This window comes from Rhinoderma darwinii, chromosome 2 (assembly GCF_050947455.1).
Source record: "Rhinoderma darwinii isolate aRhiDar2 chromosome 2, aRhiDar2.hap1, whole genome shotgun sequence".
NCBI lineage: Eukaryota > Metazoa > Chordata > Amphibia > Anura > Rhinodermatidae > Rhinoderma > Rhinoderma darwinii.
In genome coordinates, this window is record NC_134688.1 from 452,314,888 (window position 1) to 452,333,143 (window position 18,256).

The 18,256-nt window shown below is 41.7% G+C and overlaps 1 protein-coding gene and 1 long non-coding RNA gene across 2 annotated transcripts in view; one reads left to right on the top strand and one right to left on the bottom strand.

Moving 5' to 3' along the window:
- Positions 1–18,256, top strand: part of LOC142741568 (uncharacterized) — a 459,428-nt gene that overhangs the window by 3,397 nt on the left and 437,775 nt on the right. The window lies entirely within an intron of this gene.
- CYYR1 (cysteine and tyrosine rich 1) overlaps positions 2,271–18,256 on the bottom strand; it is a 77,014-nt gene continuing 61,028 nt past the window's right edge. Inside the window, exons 4-5 of the mRNA XM_075850928.1 lie at positions 9,670–9,827; positions 2,271–2,955 (exon numbers count right to left, since the gene is read on the bottom strand). Of these exons, the coding sequence (XP_075707043.1) occupies positions 2,822–2,955; positions 9,670–9,827 (292 nt within the window). The 3' untranslated portion in view covers positions 2,271–2,821. The remainder of the gene's footprint in view (positions 2,956–9,669; positions 9,828–18,256) is intronic.

Sequence of the window (18,256 nt, forward strand, 5' to 3'; positions counted from 1 at the left end):
ATGATATAGTGCTGGACGGAGTACCGTTAACAGGCGGTGCCACGGTAGGGGGGCCCAGAAAATTTAGCTGTAGGGGGCCCTGAAATTCCTGATGGCGGCCCTGCTCGTACCTGCCACTAGCAAAGTTCTAGCTAAACGCCCGTCATGAGACAAACCCTTCAGAATATTTATGCTTATTCTTCCTTCAGAATGGGGGTTCATATCAGGGGACAAGCTCTTTGATGTTCTTAAAGGGCTCCAGGTACAGAAGGCTTTACCTTTTTCTATTACAAGACATTTACAGAGGAGCTTGTAACAATTGATGGCTGAATTAAATCTTTTTTTTTGTCCAGGTCCCCCATTCCTACCTCCATGCTCCATTCCCTCACTCTCATTACAAATTCTGGCAAATACCCACTTGACTGCTCCAACTATAACAGACTTACACAGTTTGCATTGAGGCCCAGGAGCTTCAAGTTACGACTCTAAATCCAAGTGTAAAACCAAAGCCACAAAGAAATAATTTAATAATAACTGTTAATGTCTGGCCAAGTCAAAGTCTAGACCAGGGGTAAGCAAACTTTTTGTATGGCGTGCCGAATAAAAAAAAATAAATCAAAGATTAAGTGCTAAGCGTGCCATGCAAACATGAAAGATATATAACACAAACTGTTATCACGTATGTGACATAAACCAATTGATCAGATAATTAAACTTACATTTCAGTGTGAACCTTGTCCCTCAATTTTTTTGCTGAGATGACGCATCTGTGGTGCATAGGAGGTGACTGAATACCAGCTGGGGGTAAGTTCACAAAGGAAAGACCACGGCTACTGAATACCAGCTTAGGGGCACTGCACACAGGAGAGAGCGTGACGACTGATTACCAGCTTGGGGGGTGCACATATGAGAGACAGCAGCTACTGAACACCAGATTTGGAGGGTGCACAAAGGAGAGACCTCGGCTACTGAACACCAGCTATGGGGGGGGGGGGCTCACATAGAAAAGAGAGCTGCCAACCTTTGCTAACTTTTTATTTACAGAGCAGTTAATGGACTCTAGGAGAGAGAGGAGTGTTGCATTGTGTGCTTGCCAAGTGTTCAGCATCGACAAACACAATTGAGCAATGCTCTCTCTCTCGTGATCAGCACCGCCGAGTGCATAATGAAGAGCTTCCTTCTCTCCCTCTATTCAGCATCAGAAGACACGCAATGGTGCTGGACACCAGGAGAGGGAAGTGTGTCAGCAAACCATGCCCAATGTGCCGGCTGTGGCACCAGTGCCGCAAGTTGCTGAACCTTGGTCTAGGCCTTAGCCCAATTGGATTTGTGACCAGACTTGACTGAACTTGAAAATAGTTGAACCCCCACTGAACTTATAGATAGATGTAAAGCAGGAAAACAATTGCAGTATCTACGCAGACTAAAACACGGGAGTACATAGAGCAGAAGAAGCCGCACAGCAGATATTCAATTGTAGCCTCCCTCCTGATGCCGGTTCATGATACCAACATCAGCTCTTCAACCCCTGGACAGTGGAACACAAAGTTTGTACACCCCTTCTTTATTCTTTGTAGGGTAGAAGGGCAATAAAGTCTTTAGGTCGCATCCCCTGACACGTTTGTTAACGCTTTGGAGGAGCAGGAACACGGTCCGTGGAGAAGCAGGAGAGGGCAGACCTAAGTAAAGGGTACACAGGAATGACGAGGACCAATTGTAGCTGTATTGCCTTCCACTATGGTTTGTATATCCCAAGATACAAGGCTATAATTGCTTTCGAAGTTGATGACTGCTAAACACTAACTTGAGTCTGATTAATAGTTATGTATTTGATTATTTTATGTTTATTACTGTTTATGTAATGAATATTAATCACTTTGTAGAGATTAGTGTTCACTTTGACTCTGACTCTGACGCCAGTTGCACACGATCAATTGCCATTTGGGATGTTTTTCACAGCATCCGAGTGGCAACTGATAGTTTTCACGTACCCATTCACTTTAGCGGGTGAATCGGGTCCGTGAAAATGGATCCGGCTCTCCGATCCGTGGAAAGCTTTCCACGGATCACGGACGGGACTCGCGTGGCACGGTTGTGTGCATTAGGTGTGAGTCTTGATTATAATGTGGAAAACCTACCCTGGCCCGTTAATAACTCCAATACAGTTCAGGAACAGAATACAGTAAAAGTTTGTTAATATATCATGCTGAAGATCACTTATTAGACACATTACTATACAAGATAAACACTTTCTGCATTTTTATCTTTTTATTATAAATGTATATTTGGCCATAACCGACCTTGATAACGCACAGTCCACATCAAAGTAATACTGTTTCGTAAGAAAACATTGACACTTTTTTTCTTTTCTAGTTTTTCTTTATCAAATTCATATAAATTCTCACAAATACAATGCACAGAAAAATAAATAATGTACTTAAAATATGGATTATAATCATCATGGGTTCTGTACACAACTTGTAGATATTGCAGATGGTCCGTAAAATCAGAGTTCAAGCACTTCAGGATATAAGGCTGGAAAATTTGGGGATCATTGCAGATATTGCACAGGGTTGCAGACTGCCTTTTGTCTTCCTATGCATCTTTCTATTACTCCTTAAAGGGGTTGTCCAATATTAGAATTTTTTTTTTCTTTTCTTCCAGACACAGGACCACTAATGTCCATTCTCATTCAAGTGAATGGGGCTGAGCTGCAATACCAGACACAGTTCATGGATAGGAGTGGCGCTGTTTTTGGATAAGAAGTAGACCTTTTTTTCTAATGCTGGACAATACCTCTAATTTTAAAGCATTTCTATGGACATGTCCCAGTCTTGGCATGTTATTTTCTTGGTGGTCCAGGATATGGAGGAGGAGCAGGATAATGTAGAGGCACTGAAGGAGTTGGAGTATATGGAGGAGGTAGGTCCATAGGATACTCCATCTCATACTCATAGCTGTATGGTGGTGGTGAAACTAAAAGGAGAGACAAAAACAACATAATTATTTTACATAGAATAAGTTTACCCCCCAAACATTTTTATTTTTCATTAAGAAAAAAATGGATAGTTATACATTGTGATAAAATGTATCAAATTAACCTGATTATGTGAACATTCCGAGGGTATGTTCACACGCAAACGCAAAATACGTCTGAAATTACGGAGCTGTTTTCAGGTTTTGCATGTACTCGCGTTTTTCGCGGCGTCATTTACGGACGTAATTGGAGCTGTTCTTCATTGGAGTCAATGAGAAACGACTCCAAAAATGTCCCAAGAAGTGTCCTGCATTTCTTTGATGCAGCCGTAATTTTACGTGCCGTATTTTGACAGCGACGCGTAAAATGGCAGCTCGTCTGCACAGAACATAGTAAGACCCATTGCAAGCAATAGGCAGATGTTTGCCGACGTATTGGAGATGTCTTTTCAGGCGTAATTCGAGGCGTAAAACGCCTCCATTACGTCTGGAAAGAGGTCGTGTGCACCATAATGCTTGCAGGGATCAAACTGGTTTCTCCTAGCAGGAAGCAGCAGGAAACTTACATTACTTTCTGCCTACCCACAGTCCTAAGATACAAGAGCCCCACTGCAGGGATATAAATGACTTTATAACAAAATCCATATATCATCTATTAGGACGTGACCCAGAGAATCTCTCAGTGACAACACCAGATCACACAGGATGATGGAGGATCTGCTGTTGTCACCCAATGCGTCAATGGACTGTTGCTATGCAACAGCCTGAGAAAAATCTAGTTGATATCTTATTATGCAGTAAACCAGAAAAGGGGCGGACATACCATTGGTGCAACCTGTGCAGTTGCACAGGGGCCCAGTAGGTAAGGGGGCCCACTGTCACCTTAAAGAGGCTCTGTCACCAGATTTTGCAACCCCTATCTCCTATTGCAGCAGATAGGCGCTGCAATGTAGATAAGAGTAACGTTTTTTTTGTTTTTTTTTTAAAACGAGCATTTTTGGCCAAGTTATGACAATTTTTGTATTTATGTAAATGAGGCTTTCTAAAGTCCAACTGGGCGTGTATTATGTGCGTACATCGGGGCGTTTTTACTTCTTTTACTAGCTGGGCGCTCTGATGAGAAGTATCATCCACTTCTCTTCAGAACGCCCAGCTTCTGGCAGTGCAGACACAGCCGTGTTCTCGAGAGATCACGCTGTGTCGTCACTCACAGGTCCTGCATCGTGTCGGACGAGCGGGGACACATCGGCACCAGAGGCTACAGTTGATTCTGCAGCAGCATCAGCGTTTGCAGGTAAGTAGCTACATCGACTTACCTGCTAACGCCGATGCTGCTGCAGAATCAACTGAAGCCTCTGGTGCCGGTGTCCTCGCTGGTCCGACACGATGCAGGACCTGGGGCAGGAAGTGAGTGACGTCACAGCGTGATCTCTCGAGAACACGCTGTGTGTCTGCACTGCCAGAAGCTGGGCGTTCTGAAGAGAAGTGGATGATACTTCTCGTCAGAACGCCCAGCTAGTAAAAGTAGTAAACACGCCCTGATGTACGCACATAATACACGCCCAGTTGTACTTTTACTTTAAACACGCGCACTTGGACTTTAGAAAGCCTCATTTACATAAATATAAAAATGGTCATAACTTGGCCAAAAATGCTCGTTTTAAAAAAAAACAAAAAACGTTACTGTAATCTACATTGCAGCGCCGATCTGCTGCAATAGCAGATAGGGGTTGCAAAATCTGGTGACAGAGCCTCTTTAAATCAGCCTTCCTTTGTCTATTAGATTGCATTTAAAAACCTGAACTAATAGACTTTATGGTTAAAAATTAAATAGACATAGACTTGGATTGCTAGAGAGACTTATGTGGGTGATGTATAATGAGATATTAGAGAGCAAGGGGCCCCTATACTGTACTTGCACAGGGGCCCTCAGCTGTCTGTGTCCGCCCCTGATTGGCTTCTGACATTGTCATAACATGTAAAGTTTGCATTTAAAGAAGGAGCTAATTTAGTACAGATTTTGGGGGATCTGGCGTGGCCTAAAAGTCAGGTATTTTTATTTGCTGAACAATATAAATATGAAGTACACTTGTATATGTTACCAATAAAGGCTCGAGGATGCCTGAGAAGGTTATGGAGAAAGTTCCGTAATTTTTCCTATGGTTCTTTAAATGGTTTAACCCACTCCGGGGATGAGGCACTCTCTCATAATGCCCAAGGCTCATGTTTCAGAATGCGCCCTCCCCACCGCATGGCAGCTGTCGGATGGACAATCATTCAGCCCACTGTTATCAGCCTTGATTCATCCAGTAACCCTGCTGTGCATGCAAGTTATGTCTATGCGTGTAATATTCATACATGTATGTATCATTGTGTTACAATATCTGATTGGTTGTATAAATTTAAAGGCGCTAGCGCCCCCCCTTCCATGGTGCCCAAGGTGGCCACATACCCTACCTACCCCTTATCACAGGTCTGACCCACTAATAATGTAGTGTAAAGATAATAATACCAATATATATTTAACAATATAGTTTTCCGCTGATTAGTATCCAATCTTGATTTTGAGTTTTTAAGTAAATATAAAAACTGCAGTGTGTGAACAAGGCCTTAGGCTGGATTCTTACCTGGCATGTTTTTGCGTATCTTAAAATCACAGAAAGTCTTATCTCTGGCCTTTTTGTGGCGTTGCCTGCAACTACATGTGGAGTTTTTACATGCAGCACTGAGCTATTTGCAATAGGGGACATTTTTTATAGATCGGTTTTCTCAGTGTTTTTTTTTTTATTATATAAAAAAAATATATGATTCTGTGAAATACGTTTTTTTTTTTAAATGAACAGTAGTGGTGACATCCAATATTTCTCATAATTCCAGTCTAACTTGGTTTCCTCTGGTGTCCTGCACAGTTAGCAAAATTACTATCTTAGCACTTTATCTAGTCGGAGTGACGGGATCCACACATAAGATTCATTTGCAATGAATTTCATAAATAAAACATTATAGATCGAAATCTATCACCAACCTTATCATAGTCTTACAATTATTATCATGTTACAATGGTGTAAAAAACTAATGATAGTGCAGCTGTACTAGAGTGTCAAAATATACATCTGCGCTCTCAACTCTCTTAATAACGGATGGAACCGGTAGCAATATAAGTTTTCACCCACAAATGTTCACATTTTTCAAACTACAAAAAAAAAAAAGAATGATTCTATAGTATTGAAAAACAAAGGGTTTGTTTAATAAGATGCTTTAACCCCTTCCCGTCATCAGCTGTCTGTTACAGCCGACACTTCCAGTTAACTTCCCGCTCGAGCACGATTCTGCTTGTCTAACCCGTTAAATGCCACGGTCAATAGTAACCGCGGCATTTAAATGACTAAAGACAGAGAGCGACCCCCTGTAACGTTCCAACGCCCACCCCCCCCCTGCAGTGCGATAAGGGGTGCCGTTAGTTGTCATAGCAGACTGGGGGCCTGATGAAGGCCTCCAGGTCCGCCATCTTTGTACTCCTATGAAGCCCGAGACTGTCAGTATCACGATATACTGCAATACATTAGTATTGCAGTACATCGTGCAAGCGATCCAGTAATCGCTTGCTCAAGTTCCCTAGGGAGACAAGTAAAAAAAGGAAAAAACAGTAAAAGAAATAATTATTTTAATAAATAAAAAAATAAAAAATGTAAAGTTAAAAAAAAAAACTATTTCCATTTTTCCCTCAAGCACAATGTAAAGAATTAAAAAAAATTAACATAACTGGTATCGACGTGTCCGTTAAAGTCTGAACTATTACAATATTTTATTATTTAGTCCGCACGGTGAACACCGTAAAAAATTTAAAACAGAATTGCTGTTTTTAGGTCACTTCATCTCCCACAAAAAATTAAATAAAATGTGATCAAAAAGTCTCATGTACCCCAAAATGGTACCAATAGAAACTACAGGTCGCCCCGCAAAAAAATAAGCCTTCATACCACTAAATCAACGAAAAAATAAAACAGTTCTGGCTCTCAGAATATGGCGACAAAAGGCAAAATTTTATTTTTAACCATCACTTTTTTCCTTGTAAAAGTAGTAAAGCATAAAATAAACTATATAAATTTGGTATCGCTGTAATTGTATTGACCCGCAGAATAAAGTTAACATGTCTTTTCTACCACATGGTGAATGCCGTAAAAACCAAACCACACAAAATATTGCTGTTTTTTTCCTACTCCATCCCACAAATATGTTTTTTCCAGTTTCCCACTACATTATATTGTACAATAAATGGTGCTGTGAAAATCTACAACTCGTTCCACAAAAAACAAGCCCTCATACGGAAATTGATGGAAAAATAAAAAAGTTACGGCTTTTGAAAGGTGGGGAGGAAAAAACTAAAGTGAAAATCCAAAAAATGGCTGCGGCGGGAAGGGGTTAAGATAAAGTAAAAACTTCTTACCACCCTCCTCCGCCAAAATGATTTTTATCTTACATTTAAATGAATACAAACATTACAAAAAATTGACTACAGATATATGATACTGACTTTACCTACAACTAATTATATTAGCAATGACGTTTCTATAGAATATAAAACATTTTGTATAATGTTGGCATTGGTTTTATTTAAAGGGGTTTACCCACAATTAGAAATGATGGCACACAGCTAGGATAGACCAACATTGATTGATAGGTAGATAGGGAGCCAACTGCCGGGACCCCCACTGATCCCGCAGCACTAGTTATACGCTGAACCCCCTTCAACGTTTTTCCCTGCAGAGCAGCGCTCCTGTCTACAGGCTGTTTAGGGAACTACAACACAGCTCCATTCTCTTGACTGGACGTACTGTTTGTTGTATTTTGGTGCACATGGACATCTTCTTTGGACACCACAAAATAAAGGGGCTGCTCCCTCTTTGTTTTCAAGATCGGCGGGGGTTCCAGAGGTTGGAGCCCCACCAATCTTCGGTTATAGAATGTAATCCTAGCAATATGCCATAACACTATATGATGGTAATACTCTTTTAAAGAGTCTCTCTCAATAAGACAACCCCATTCCATATGTCCTATAAGGGCACATGGATGTCATAGAGCTGGTCCTGAGCAGCGCAGCAGCAGATCTTGCCCTGGCAGACTCGGGTGGTCCACCCATAGCTTGGTTATTCAGTAGTCTAAATGGGCTCCCACAATAGAAATGTATGGCCAGGAAGTTACGGACGATATCAGCCGCTTCAGAAGAGACAACTCTTTTAATATTATTCTGATTGAATATTTTTGGAGAACTTATGCTGGTATTTTAAATTATTTATATAAAATACAATAGTTATAGTAAAGGTAATTGACTAGTCAGCGAATGCAAAATCTAGTATCTTTGTAGTATATCTTTATTAGCTATGTTCTACTTTTCAATTATTTTTCTGATTATTTTTACTTTGTGCAGAATTGGAAAAAAGTGTACTAAGTGGAAACCATCAACAAGTATGTGAGCTTTTCTCAAATAATCTTATTATGGCTTTTTTTTAATTGTAATTACCATAAATGACATATATTGATTTATGACATTCTAGATTAAGGCAATTAGGTGTGCTATGAACCAAGTTGGCAGTCATAGATGCATGTGAGAAAATCATATCAGTGAAGTCTTTGATCAATGATTGCCAACCTCTATTGCTGTTTTTTTTCTGGGGAACTTATCCAAAAATCACAAGCAAAATTTTTTTTATGGGCAAATATTAAAAACAAAAATCAATGTTAAGGATTGATGCAAACCCATACAGACCTAAAATTTCTGACAGCTGTATCCAGACTAGTATTGGATCTAAACAACCTGATCCCCAGATTGGTAACCTACACTGATACATTGCAGAAAAATGTCAGGATAAGAGAGATCTACATGGCTACTATGTTTAGCTTACACAGGATTGTGTAGACTGGATATATTGGAGCAAAGTTTTCTTTCACTGATAGCAAGCAGAGATCTTGAAAATTGTGGGGAATTGAAACCGATATTATATAAGTAAGGCTTCGTACACATCTGCGTCAGGGCTCCATTCATGGGTTCCGTCTGAGCTTTCTGTTAGGGGAACCTATGAACGGAATCAAATCTGAAACAATGGGAAACCACAGGTTTCCGTTTGCATTACCATTGATTTCAATGGTGATGAATCCGGTGCAAATGCTTTCTATTTGTCACCGTTGTTCAAAACTACGGAACCCTTACACAACTTAGAGAAACGGAAACCATTTGGACCGGATCCGTCACCATTGAAATCAATGGTAATGCAAATGGAAACCTATGTTTTCCGTAAGACGGAACCCATGAACGGAGCCCTGATGCAGATGTGAACGAAGCCTTAGTTGCAGAATTTAATATAATGCATTGAGCTTTATTTAGATAAGAATTGACAACAATGTGTTAATGTGCATGGGACATAGGAAGGAACTTGGAGACTTGGAGCAGCAGATATCATGAAATTCTTAGGCTGCGTTCACATCTGTTCAGAGCCTCCATCACAAATTTAATCAGATTTGATGTGAAGAATAGCTCTGTATCCACAACAGAACCCGACTAACCTCATTTTAATTCAACGGGGACTGTTGGGCATTGGTGGCATTTGTCGTCCATGGGATTCGGAACAGCGTCATAACTTGCGTTATAATTAGAAGCTACGATGCAGATGGGAATAGAGCCTTAGAGACCAGGTCCTGAAAGTAGCCCCCCCTTACCTGAGTAAGAACTGATGGCGTTGATATGTGTCGCCCTGATCACCCCGACGCGGGTCCCTCGGCTACTCTTCATACACATGCAGATACATATGGCAATTCCTGCAATTACCCCCATGATGAAGACAATTCCAAACACTATTCCAGCTATCGCTGTGCCCCTGAAATAGAAAATATAGAATCATGTTAAATAATAATAACTAAATACATCCAAGAATAAAACATTGTGAGAACCAGGGGCCTAACTTAAAGCTCCTGGGCCCCAATGCAAAATCTGTAACATGTCCCCCCCCCCACCTATCATGTGTCATTTATAATACTGGGTTCCCCTTTCCAGTTAGGCACTAGGGGTCCAGTTAGGCACTAGGGTCGAGTTGTGACTACTACCTCTGAACCCCCTATAGCAACAACCCAGGTGAGAAGACCATTCACAGAATACAGGCTGTTGTAAATGGCTCCTGTACTCTTCTGACAGCACCTGCAGGGAAGCAGCGGCAAAAAAAAAATTCTCCCAATTTCAGTAGTTCAATTATACTGTGAATTTGCTCAGAAAACATTGTCCAGATGATGTCATCAAGAATATAACAAAAATTCACATTCCATGCTATCATAATAATATAGGATTAACTCCACACGAGGGGTGCCCTGTTGCCACATGCTGGGCTCCGAATGACAGATGCCTAATGTGCCCCATTATAAGTAAGGGAACCCTAATAAAGTAACGTTACTACTGTAATGTCTGTTATATTTTCTCCGCTACATCTCTAAACTAATGTCAGTAAGTAAAATCCAAGAATTGGACAATTTATATGTTGATGAGAAGAACTGCCGAATATCATAAGGAATAGAGGCAGGAAACAGCATCTGAATGTGGCCTGTGGGTTACAGACGTCTTAATCCAGTGATAATTACTCACTTGTATACGGTGGCGTTTTGCTGGTACAAGCATTATTGTAATTGTTTCTGTAGTAAAACAGACGCTTCTTGTCATTCCGCTCTTAAAGGACCAGTGTCACTACCAAAAATTTTTTATATCAGTTTGCTTTTAGTGTTTTATAAAAAACGTTTGTATTTATTTGTGTGTTTGTGTGTTACTTCTTTTTATTTTTACACTTTTTCTTCCCTATGGGGGCTGCCATTTTTTTTTCCATTTCTGTATGTGTCGATTAACGACACATACAGACATGGAATACGGCAGCTCCAGTCCCATAGGGACTGCGAACGGGGCCCGTTCCATCCACTATGGTGTACGCCGTCTGTGTGGGAACGGCGCATGCGCCGCTCCCACACAGTCCAATTTGAAATGCGCGCCATCCGGCACCATCTTCCTGTGGACCGGAAGTCGCGGCCGGACAGTAAGATTACTACTTCCGGTCGCGGCTTCCGGACTTGTGCACATGGAGCAGCGGCAGCAGACGGAGCGGACGGGCCGGAGGGAGCGGCGGCGACTGGAGCAGGTAAGTGATTTCTATGTATGTTCGTGTTTTACTGTGTGTTTACTAGTGTATGTTAACCTATTACACTGTGTGTTAGCTCAAAAAATGGCGACACACAGTGTAGGAGGTTTGACCGTTCAATCCCCTCGTATCTCCCGGCACTAGCCAGGATAAGGGAGGGGGGATTCTGAGAGCTCACTAGAGCGAGGGATTTTTTCCCAATTTTGCAGCATAAAGCAATGTGGTTGCTTTACCACATGCAATGCTGCAATTTTGGGAATTGCTCCATCTAGTGACCAGCAATGGGAAATATTATAAATTAGAATCCAATTGAATCCAATTTATAATATTTCCTGACTCGTGAAAAAAATAAAAAAAATTAGAACAATGTTTAATCACCCACACACTAATTGTTTAACTAAAAAGAAAAATACATTTTTTGCTAACAACACATTCCCTTTAAAAGTTGATCTGTAACTTCTAAAAATTTTCAGTGAAGATGTATAACGCACACCAATCGGAGTAGATTTCAAAAATACATTCTTTTTGAAATCTAGTCCAATTGGTGTGGCCCTGGGTTATACATCTTGACAGTTTATAGTGGGTTGGGCCCCTATCTATGCACCCATCGACAACCTAGTGCTATCTGAGACCTTCGTTACTTTCTACAAATTTACATTGCCATAAGTTGGAAATGATTAAGTCAATTTTTATCCCAGCAGGGTCGGCTAACCTATTCTTAAAGGGGTATTCCCATCATATAATGTTATGGCATACCGCATGAATATTATGATCTGTGGGGTTAAGAAATCTGGGACTTCCGCCGATCTTGAAAATAATGGACTGAGGTCCCTTCAACTTTTTCAACACCCATCTCAAGTAATTTAACACATGTGGGCGGTACTGGAGTTTGATTGACAACTCAGCTCTAAGGTGTTGCTACAGAGGCAGCAGAAACAGGAGGTGAAGAGACATATAGGATGAACTTCTCTGTCCATGGACATACATGGACATCTCCTTTGGACACCAGAAAATAACTTTGCATTTGCAAACAGGATGATTGTATGATGCAGATCTGGAGCACAGAGTACAATAGTTAGGGTATGTGCACACGACAACGCCAAATACGTCTGAAATTACGGAGCTGTTTTCAGGAGAAAATAGCTCCAGAATTTCAGACGTTTTTACAAGTGCACACGTTTTTCGCGGCGTTTTTTACGGACTTAATTGGAGCTGTTCTTCATTGGAGTCAATGAAAAACGGCTCCAATTACGTTCCAAGAAGTGACATGCACTTCTTTGCTGCGGGCGTAATTTTACACGCCGTCTTTTGACAGCGACGCGTAAAATGACAGCTCGTCTGCACAGAACATCGTAAGACCCATTGCAAGCAATGGGCAGATGTTTGCCGACGTATTGAAGCCGTCTTTTCAGGCGTAATTCGAGGTGTAAAACGCCTCCATTACGTCTGAAAAGAGGTCGTGAGCACATACCCTTACCCGCTCTGACTTCGGGCGAAGCGTGGTGTAGGGTGCACGTTGGGAGGTGCAGTTGCTGAGGCAATCATACAATGCCCAGAGAGTCTGGTGCATGGGTCTCAATAATTAGAATATTACCCATGCATGAGACTCTCCGGGTGTTGTACGACTGCCTCCATGCCCACTCTCCCCATCAGGCAGGAAAATTGAATTGGGGGGGGGGGGGGGGGACACACTTTAAACTGTATTACCTAGAATGGACACCCACTTTGATACCATTCAAAGAGATTTTATTCAGCAATACTAATCAAATGCTAACAGAAAAAAGGTAATTTGCCCCTAAAAAAAAACCAATCCATTAAAAATGGGTAATATAAAAGTAGTATCAGTAAATATATCCTTGAATTATCCTTCTCAGTTTCCGGGTAATAGCCAAGATATGTAGATGGCGCCAAGGACGTATCACTATATGACTAGGTAAAATAGCAAGGGGACACCCCACAAGTAAAGTTATGGTCAATAGAATAGCGGCTATAGTGGTTGTTATACATCTTAGGCTATGTTCACACAGATTTTGATCTGCCTGTTTGCCGCGTTCTTCGCTCGTGGCCATTGAGCGCCACGGGCAAAAATGTAGGGAAAATACGCTTTCTCTGCCTCCCATTGATGTCAATGGGAGGTCAGAGACCTAAACGCCCGAAGATAGGGCATGTTGCTTCTTTTTCCCACGAGACGGTTTTTCTGCTCGTAGGAAAAAAACGCCTCCACCTCCCATTGAAATCAAAGGGAGGCATTTTCATCCGTTTTTTGACGCATTTTCCGACGCGGTTTTCTCATCAAAAAATGTGTAAAAAAACTCTGTGTGAACTGGCCCTTAAAGTATGGGCCCATAGATTTCTATAGGCGTTGTATTACGGCTGCCATAATACAAGGGTGTGCACGAGGCCTTATAATACAATGGTGTGCACGAGGCCTTACAATACAATGGTGTGCACGAGGCCTTACAATACAATGGTGTGCACGAGGCCTTACAATACAATGGTGTGCACGAGGCCTTATAATACAATGGTGTGCACGAGGCCTTATAATACAATGGTGTGCAAGAGGCCTTATAATACAATGGTGTGCACGAGGTCTTACAATACAATGGTGTGCACGAGGCCTTACAATACAATGGTGTGCATGAGGCCTTATAATACAATGGTGTGCACGAGGCCTTATAATACAATGGTGTGCACGAGGCCTTATAATACAATGGTGTGCACGAGGCCTTATAATACAATGGTGTGCACGAGGCCTTATAATACAATGGTGTGCACGAGGCCTTACAATACAATGGTGTGCACGAGGCCTTACAATACAATGGTGTGCACGAGGCCTTACAATACAATGGTGTGCACGAGGCCTTACAATACAATGGTGTGCACGAGGCCTTACAATACAATGGTGTGCACGAGGCCTTACAATACAATGGTGTGCACGAGGCCTTATAATACAACGGTGCGCACGAGGCCTTATAATACAATGGTGTGCACGAGGTCTTACAAGCTAAGGGTATGTTCACACGCCCTATTTACGGACGTAATTCGGGTGTTTTACGCCTCGATTTACGTCCGAAAATACTGCTCCAAACCGCCGGCAAACATCTGCCCATTGAAATCAATGGGGTTTACGATGCTTTGTGCACACAGGCTTTTTTTTTTACGCGTTAAAGAAGTGCATGTCACTTCTTGAGACATAAATGGAGCTGCTTTTCATTGACTCCATTGAAAAACAGCTCCAATTACGTCCGTAATTGATGCCGCGAAAAACGCGAGTACGAGCAATTACGTAATTTGAGGCGTATTGGACGCTGCCGTGTGAACATACCCTAATAGAATGGATGAATATTATGATAACAAATCATCAGTAATGAGTACGATTTAATATTAAATATAATAAATATATGTAGAATAATTGTCTTCTGTACTTATATCTGCAGCACAACTAAAAATGAGCATTTGATTTGGGAAAAAGCAGAATGAGGCAGAATCGTCTACAGCAAGGTACACCGACACATGGCAGTCATTATCACGGAGCTCCATGCTGGGAATCCTTAGGGTATGTTCACACGTAGTCAACCAAAACGTCTGAAAATCCAGAGCTGTTTTCAAGGGAAAACAGACCCTGCTTTTCAGACGTTTTTTACCAACTCGCATTTTTACCAACTCATTTTTTTACCAACTCGTTTTTGGAGCTGTTTTCATTGGAGTCTATGAGAAAACAGCTCCAAAAACGTCTGAAAGAAGTGTCCTGCACTTCTTTTGACGAGGCTGTATTTTTACGAGTCGTCGTTTGACAGCTGTCAAACGACGACGCGTAAATAACAGGTCGTCTGCACAGTACGTCGGCAAACCCATTCAAATGAATGGCCAGATGTTTGCCGACGTATTGTAGCCATATTTTCAGACGTAAAACGAGGCATAATACGCCTCGTATACGTCTGAAATTTGGCCGTGTGAACATACCCTTATAGTCTCAGGCAGATGACAGGGAACAGGACTTCCTTTCTGTAAAACCACTAATGAAGGGTGTGGACCACCAACGTGTCCAGGAAACCACAGAAACCAGTTATAACTTCTCAGGCTAGAATCACACATGTCGTTTTGATGCAGTTTTTGGTGTGGTTTTTTTTTTTAAGCCAAATACAGGAGTGGACACAAAAGAAAGGAGATGCTTCAGTCTTTGCTTTATATCTTTCCTTCCTTTTGGATTCATTTCTGAATTTGGCAAAAAAACAAAAACTGCACCAAAAACTGCATCAAAACTGCGTCTTTGTGTGTGTGTGTGATCCTGGTCTTATAGGGAAAGAAGGAGACCTGAGGTTCAACTTTATGGATCTAAATACAGGTTACAAGTGGGCAAATATAGTCCATTGCTATGATGTGTGACGGCCACCCCAAGGAGTGCCAAGAGGTCATTACGTTCCTCCAAAAGGTTCGCTCCTTTGCACAATCCCATTTTGTTAGAAGGTCTCATGACATTAAGCCATACCTCCCAACCATCCAGCGGGACAGTCCCGGATTTTGGGCGGTGTCCCGCTGTCTCGGGTGGCTGGTGGTATGTTCTGGACTCCCAGTGTCAACTGTATCTGCATCCCCACGATGCAGATACAACTGAACCCAATGCTGAAGCAGGGAAGCATCAGCTCCCTCCTTCAGCATTACTACAGAGGACTATCCGGGCACAGTGAAACTTTACATATATGGACAGTGACGTCAGTGGCTCCTCCATTGCGGAATCCCCTGCCAGAGTGTTGCCAATGCTATGGCCCGGGATTGCGCACCTAGAGGATATCCTTGACAAAACTGTCCATATATGGACAGGGACATCAGTGGCTCCTCCTGGAGCGGAATCCCTGGCCACGGAGTTGCCGACACTTTGGCTGGGGATTCCGCCCCTAGAGGGAGTCCCAATGGCTACAAGGGGTATCGCTATCTACAGGGGGGTGTCACTATCTTTAAGTGGGTGTGGCACTATCTACATGGGCACTGTGGCACTATGTGAGCATTGGCACTTTATATGTGGGCACTGGCACTAAGGGCAGCTATGGGGCATTATACTGTATGGGACAGCTATGGGGGCATTATACTGTATGGGGGCATTTGTGGGGGCATTATACTGTATGGGGGCAGCTATGATGACATTATACTGTTTAGGGGCAGCTATTTGGCATTATACTGTGTGGGAGGTACTATGGGAGCATGATACTGTGCGGGCTAAAGCGGGTGTGTATGGTCAGGGATTGGGCGGGATTTTGGTGTGGCTTAAAAGGGAAACAATTTGCCCCTTTGCAATACTTGAAAGCTGGGAGGTATGCGTTAGGCGTTGACGAAGGTAGCAAAACGCACGTCGGGGTGTTTCCTTGGATCGGAGACTGTCATCCATCAGCATGTCCACCATAGGTAAATTATCTATACATTGATATTTCTTGCTATTTTGTTATTGTCATTTTGCAATAATCCTATGGTGCAACCAGAGAGACCATATTTTAGATACTTGGTCTCCTGTGTAAACACTTAACCTTATTATTGGTGTTCTTATTGACTTATAACTTCATCATATTATGGTGGTCTCTCTTGTCCGAGGTTGTTTTTTATTATATGTTTTTTAACTATTGTATATAATTGTGGGAAAAAGGGGGGCTATTCCCGTAACGGGACAATAAAGATTGGTATTTTGTGAAATTTAGAAATACTTTGTTGTTATTTCTGTTTAGACATTTTTTGGTTTTTCCGATATTTATATGTCTTGACTAATTATTGGAAGCTTTGAATACATTTTTGGTGGACTTATATGGTAGCATGGCCCGCAAATGTTGGTAGCTGTTGGCAGTCATCAGTGGCCGGCCATTCCCGTAATCACAGACCGTGGGCACTGTCCTGTGCAGGGGGCCTAATCCTGTAATTTCACCACGGCTCATGTGAGTGGCCATGGAGCCCTAGACTAATTGAGGTATTTTAATTTGGATTCATGAATGCAATCTATCATGCCCAAATACCGAATTAAACATCTACAACATTTTTATGGAGACTTAGGTAGTTAAAAAAGTAAAAAAAATAATACATAAAATATATAAAAAATAAATGTGAATATTGCTAACAAATGTAGTCCTGCTCCCACATATGACTGTGCTGGATTTTGTACAAGCTGTTCACATTATGCATAATATATTTAGTAAATTTATGAACTGCTGCTTTAGTCCGTATTTATCTGTCACAAAATAACAGTGTTCTTGTTGTAATTTATAACAATTTGTCGTAAACAAAATGGGAATGGAGTCACTTAGTGCTACAGGCAGCGACCGTGTCAGGCCCGGCTCTAAGTCATTGGCTGACCTTTGTACCCTATACATAAGGCTGGGTTCACTCGTCGTGGTCAAAATGCTTTTATTTTTTGTGATTTGCGCCAGAACCGTACCATTTTGTTATAGCAAAAAACACATTTTGGTCAGCATCACATACACACAGTTTTGATGCAGTTTGTGTGGCAGTTTTTTTGAGCCAAAGTCTGAAGTGGATCCCAAAGGAAGGGAAAGTATAAAGAAAAGACTAACGCATCTCCTTTCTTTTGGATCCACTTCTGTGTTTGGCTAAAAAAACTGCCAAAAAAATGTCACAAAAACGGCATCAAAACTGCGTGTGTGTGTGTGTGTGTGTGTGTGTGTGATCCTAGCCTTAGACTGCATTGTGTGGCTTCAAAAAAACTGCATCAACTGCACCTTGAACCACGTTAACATTTTCATGTGGGATTCCAGCATTAGGCCAGGATCACACATACACACACACACACACACACGCATGCACGCACGCACGCACGCACACACACACACACACACACACACACACACACACACACACACACACACACACACACACACACAGTTTTGATGCAGTTTTTGGCTCAGTGTTTATGTAAATCACCAGAGTGGACAAAAAGGAAAGGAGATATATCAGTCTTCTCTTTATACCTTTCCTTCCTTATAGATCCACTTCTGGCTTTGGCTCAAAAAACGGAGCCAATAACTGCACCATAAACTGCATCAAAACTGTATGTGTGATTCCAGCCTTAAACCTCACAAATTGATTTTCCAGACTGCTGATTATCTGGTAACCCTACAATTCAACTTCTGATTTGT